General features: G+C 40.5%; 1 protein-coding gene across 1 annotated transcript; it reads right to left on the bottom strand.

Annotated features, from left to right (window-relative positions):
- Positions 1-4,188: 4,188 nt before the first annotated feature.
- exosc3 (exosome component 3) lies at positions 4,189-5,676 on the bottom strand. Its single transcript, XM_084953657.1, has 4 exons — positions 5,375-5,676; positions 4,996-5,145; positions 4,717-4,868; positions 4,189-4,617 (listed from the first exon to the last, which is right to left on the bottom strand). Exons 1-4 carry the CDS (start codon positions 5,597-5,599, stop codon positions 4,410-4,412), a joined length of 735 nt encoding a protein of 244 aa, XP_084809783.1. The 5' UTR covers positions 5,600-5,676; the 3' UTR covers positions 4,189-4,409.
- Between the last annotated feature and the right edge of the window lie 324 nt (positions 5,677-6,000).

The following is a 6,000-nucleotide window of genomic DNA, read 5'->3' on the forward strand; positions in this document are numbered from 1 at the left end:
CTACTTCTGTTAGTCATTTTATTAATTAGTCATTGGAGGAAGGTATATTCCCATGCCATTAAAAACCTCTACTGTAACTCTATCAATATACCACCAGCCTCTTCAAAAATGATTGAAAAGGTTGTATCTAAAGAATTGATGGCCTATCTAACTGGAGAAAATCGACTACACCCCATGCAGTTTGGTTTTCGAGCTTACTGCTCCACAGCTAACTCCATCTGTCTATCAATGCAAACAAACTGGATTCAGTCCTGACTCCTGCTTATCTTACTGCTTTCAGTGTTTCAAGATAAAACTGAAAATATCATAACTGAGAGCCTGTACTATGGGAGTACCACAAGGTTCAATCTTAGGACCATTGCTGTTCACTATAAACAATTTAGTAAATATGATTTTCCATCTGTGTGATGGTGTTAAAACCTTGATGTATGCTGATGACCCAGTGCTATATTTACACGTTAAAGACCTTGAACAAATTGCTGCCAAATTAACATTCAGTATTCAAAAAGTGCCAAAATCATTCACATTTTATTCTGAATAAACAGAAATCAGTGACTATGTTCTTTCAGAACGAACACAACGTATTCACCCAAGTATCTACACTGATGGAAAACAGTTAAAAAAAATGCTGTTCAGTTTAAATATTCAGAGGTTACCTTAGATTCCACTCTTATATTTAAAAAAAAACATTTCAAAAAGATGTGCCGTATGCTTAAATACAGCATAGCTACTTTAATTCATTAGGAACTAACTGACAGTTGCTGCATCTAAGACATAATTGAATGCAATGATTCTTTCTTAATTTCATTATTGCATTTCATGCTGGTCACAGGACTGGATTAAAATCCATCAGATCATTTCACAAATGAGTTCTTAAAGTTCTGGATACTCTTATAGTGAGATAATTACTGAAAATAACATGTAACATTTTGATAATCTAATATTGTATTGTTTATACATAATGCTGCTCTGACACCTTTGATGGAGAATGAAGTTCCACCAAGTCATGTAGTATAAAGTAGAGCTTTATGACTTGACCAAAGAGTTTCAGCCTGTCCCTTTCATCAGGGTCATCAAGAACAGTATTGCAGACAGCATTTTAAATAAATTAAGTGTCTGAGTAGAGAAAAAAATCTAATAGGAAACATTTAAAACAACCGATTTCTACACCAACAGAGCACCAGCATGGATGGGCTCAGCATGTGGTCATGTGACATAAGACCAAATAAGGAGTGACTGATGTCACATCTAAGTGTGAGATTTGTCCAGCACTGCTCTGAGTAAATGAGCGGAGCTAATGGTAGGACTGTAATATACCTTTCCAGATGACACTGGGAGTGTCAGCGGGAAGTTTAAGGTGGTTTTCAAACAGGATTTACAACCAAACACTTTAATTATCAGCGTGTTGATCAGAGTGAGTTTACTGAATGTAGTCATAAGAGAAAGTTTGGAAGAGTTTGAGGTATTTTCAGACCTGGAGGTTTGATGATTGCTAAAGTCTCCATGAAACAAACTGAAGTCACAGCCCATTGTTCATTCAGTGGGCTAGTTTCAGTCATTGTGCAAATGTACTGTTTATAAGGCTGAAGAAACCTGCAGTGAGCTGAGACTGAAGAAGTCACTTGGATGAGTGACAAAACGATTTTCCCACTGAAGTCCAGATGAACAGAATCAACCTTTTGGGATCTTGATGAAACAGCACGCCCCTGCTGAAGGACCAGAGTCCCTGCAGCTCTTCGCTGTTTCAGGACTCCGAACTTCTGCTGTCTCTACAAAAAATAAAATATAAATAACTAAAACTTAAGAAATACGAAAAATAACAAAATCACAGTTAAGGACTTTTAAATACTGAATGCAATACAAATTTCTTCAAATTTGTATTCTATTAAGGAGGTCAAGGGCAAATGTGGCACCATATATTGACCTCAAATGCAGAACTTACTCTTAAACTCAACCCTGAGATTTCTGCTATATTTTCTCGCAAGTTCCCAAAATGCTGTCCTTACCTGTTCAGTCACATCTTTGACTTTCCAAGTAGGTACAAAGGTTTTGCATACAGTTGCAGTGATCTGGAACGTTCCACTCAATGCATGTTTTGCGCTCTCCTCATTTGCTGCATCTTGTGCATTACTTCATGTCTGCAGCCTTACTATTATGAGAAATATCTCCTGTCTGAAGAATCAGGTGTCAATTTGTGCTCCCTGATGATGTTTCATTACAATTGACAAAACCAAATAAAGGTATCAATCACCATATAACAGACTACCTATAAGCATTTAATAGTTTTTCATTTTCTGTGAAGAAGCAGTGTCATTGTGGTGCTACGAGTGCTGATCATCAGCCTGAAACCGACCGGCTTCCTCAAATTTGACCCTGGCTCACTGTCATTAACAACTGTTTAAAACCAGTCCTCAAGCTGCTCTGCTCACCTTTGTTTTGGAATAAAGTTGTTTTCCTATAACTTCGATACCCTAATGTGGCTTCTTGGGGAAAGAACAAGAGCCAAGGTGTTTGCCAGTCTGAGTTTGGTTTGAATTAAACGAATGTCTCATGCCGCTGGGGCTCTGGGATGCAGAAAAGTTTCTAGTTTGGCAATTAATCTTCAGATAAGAGATAAACCTGACTCATTCAAAGAACATGAAAAAGGCTTGGAACATCATCTGAAATCTTACTGAAACAAATCCGAGATTTTAAAAGTGACAAGTCGTTGACAAACTGAGGTGACAGGTGCACATTTAATCTGTTCTTTCCCCAAACAGAAGATACAAAACAAGCCTGATATAAGGGAAGCGACCTCCATACACCCACATGTGAAACCAGACTAAGTGAGGAGGCCTGAATTTCCTAAATGAAAAAACTGGAGAATCATTTTTAGAAAGTGATGAATGTTTGAGATCATCACTGCACTGTGTTAAGCCCTCATCAGACATGTGTCAGAGATAAGGGAGGATAAGGAAGTTGGTGGTTACTTCCTTATGTCATGGTTACCAACTGCCTTTGCAGGTTGTGGTTCATTATCTGAGAGCACAATAGCAGAGGAGGCATTTGGTGCATTGTTTCTCTTCTATTCAAACTCGACCAAGTGAGCTCCAGTCAGAGACGTTATCAGAGGGAGAGGTGACAGACAACAGCAGATAAAGATCTATAAGCTGCAGAACAGCATTAATATTCCTGTGAATTTATGAGATAATATTAATGCAGTAAACAAGCATGAAACTGTGTTCTTATCACTGTCTATGAAACAGTTGCTTTGGTCTTTTTTAAATATTATTTTCTTTTGTCTTTGTTTTTATGTGTTGCCGTGTTCCACTGCCCCCTGGTGGTCAACACAGATGCTGCTGCAGGTCACCCACAGTCATTTAGAATAAAAAAATAATTAAAAACATTTCTTTTTACTTAACACTTAAATTTAAACCCCTTTAAAAACCAAAAGTAAAAAAATAAATCCATATTTGATAAATGCATGTTATGCTTCAGTTTTTAATTTTGATCCTGATCCCATCTTTGGGTTCATCAACAGGGGGACAATTATCAACTTCAGACTATCTGAAAATCTAAAGGAATCATGAAAATACAAATTTTATCTCTGTGTCTCCAGTTATGCTGCTGCTGTGTCTGCCATCAGGAAGCCAAGCTGTTCATGTTGGACTTGGAGCCGATAAAAAAAAAGAAAATCATGGCTAAAAGTCTTGAGTGTCAGAAATTTGTGCTTCAGCTTTTTTAAATGTCTCCATCTCATAGAGAACAAAGCAATTTATACATTTTAAAGGCTTTTATTGGCAAATAAATCAAATGTATGCACAGAGTTAGTATTTACAGTGTTGACCCTTCTTTGTAACCTCTACAGATCTCCGTAATGTGCTCTAGATCCATTCCTGCCTCATCAGCACTCCAGTTGATCACAGATTCTCAATCTCATTAATAGTGGAATTTTCTGGTCCTGGATCTGAGATATTAATATGCAGATCTCTGAGGGATCACTTTACCTTGTGACGTGGTGAAAAAGGCACAGACTGTCACCAAACTGCTCCAGGATTGTAGGAAGGAGCCGCTCTTTGGTCAATCCTCAACTTTTCTGAACATTTATAATTTTGACATTAGACATTTTTTTAAAATATTCCCCCCTCACCCTCATCTAGTTTTATTTATTTTCATCTTGAGTCTGTCATGTTTGTGGTTTTTGAGTGGGCAGGTTCTTTGACAGCTGCTTTTCAAAAACGTTCAGACTGGAGCTCCATGTAAAAACATGTAATGATCCTTTAAACACTGAACAGCTGTAGCCACGCTCAGTGTAATGTCACAGAGCCCAGGAGTGACATCACTGCAGCATTACACCTGGACTCAGGTCTGACGTGGTCTACAGTGTGGGCTCTGCTGGTTCAGTCGGTGTCCTGGAGTCAAGAAGTCGTCTAGAACGCCCCCTGCTGGACCTTCCTGAACAGCTGCTTTCTCTGCTGGGCCGTCATGGTTTCGGCACTCTGCAACAGGTTTGCGATGATCAGCGTCTGCTGCACGCTGGCCGATTTGACCCAAATGCGTCCATTCATCCCGACCACAAGCTCACACGGGAAGAGGTGCTCAAGGTCTGAGCGGATGTTGCTTTGGGGTGCCAGCAGCCTGAGAGGGGGGGGGAGTAATGTTTAGCCTGAGTTAAAAAGACCATAGACACAAATGCTGGTGTCATGTTAGCTGTAGAGGGTGCCATGTGTCAGTTACCTTCTGACGAGACCAAGAGAGACTCTGAATAGCAGACCTCCTGTTCCAAACACTCCCATCCCATTAGCTCGTCCTGAGCTGTCAATACACACCAGCTCTGGTTCCATGTCCTTATTGGCTATGAGGAACTGAGCAAACACCAGGTCGCCCATCTGTACAGGTGACACACAAACACACAGGGAGGAGAGAGGGGGAATCATTACAGTGGCTCTCTTTAACCTAAAGGTGGATTACCTTTAGAGTTCCCTGCACACCAAACTCCAGTCTGATTTTGGATACCTGGACGTTGGGTCTGTTCCTCTTGGTCGCCCCTTCGAATGCCAGGTAGGACAGAGACGCCTGCTCACTCCCTCCGAAGTCCACCTTGAAGACATCTCCAGATTTGGCGGTGACGATCCCGATGATGCTCTCTCCTTTAGCTGGGACATACTGAGGATAAAGAGAGACATATTCAGCTCCCAGCACGCACTGCTTTACGGAGGTCTGCTTGGTGCTGTGATTAATTCGGGGTTATACTTGAACACTGAGAGAAACACACGTTTCACACTTCCAGGTTTCTGAGATAAATTAGCATCCAGAGAGCAGAAAACCAGCCCCTATCGATGAATTAGGTTATCAGAAACTCACACTGGCGTTATCTTACTAATATTTCTCTCACCCTTCTCTGTTGGGAATCGATCCAGAACACGTTGGGCTCCTTGTGTCGCAACACGCCGCTCTTACACACCATTAGCCGGTCACCGCAGCGCCGCAGGCCCGGACCGCACACCACCTTCTCCGACTTCACCGGCGCCGTCAGAGAAATGTTCTCTTCGGCCTCGAAGGAGAACTCGTCCCCCGGTAACAGCACCTCCCCAACCCTTTCCTTCACGGTAGAAAACATGCTGCCGCCTATTCTTCAGCGTTAACTCCTCTAACAGGTTGTTGTTGTTTTCCACCGGAAACCCCCCCCCAGTATCACACGCAGGAAACATTCAACAGCGCCCTCTGTCAGTCAGGAGGTATTACAACAAGCTGGCAAACATGCCAGTAATTTGTTGGTAGATTTAAAAAACAAAACAAAATAAAAAACAAAAACATGTGTGACCCAAACCATTGTTACCAGGTCTGACTGATCTTTACCTAATTTTTAACATGTCTCTTTATTAAATATGTTATTTAAAATCTCAAAGTGATTATAAATTGAGAACAAAATCATACATTATTATAGTGTTATTTTATTCTTCAGATACTTTGATATGACAGTAGATTGAAAGACAAGAAAAAAAAAAAAATAGGGATGAG

This window comes from Perissodus microlepis, chromosome 2 (genome assembly GCF_051167445.1).
Source record: "Perissodus microlepis isolate ML-2025 ecotype Zambia chromosome 2, ASM5116744v1, whole genome shotgun sequence".
NCBI classification, from domain to species: Eukaryota; Metazoa; Chordata; class Actinopteri; order Cichliformes; family Cichlidae; genus Perissodus; species Perissodus microlepis.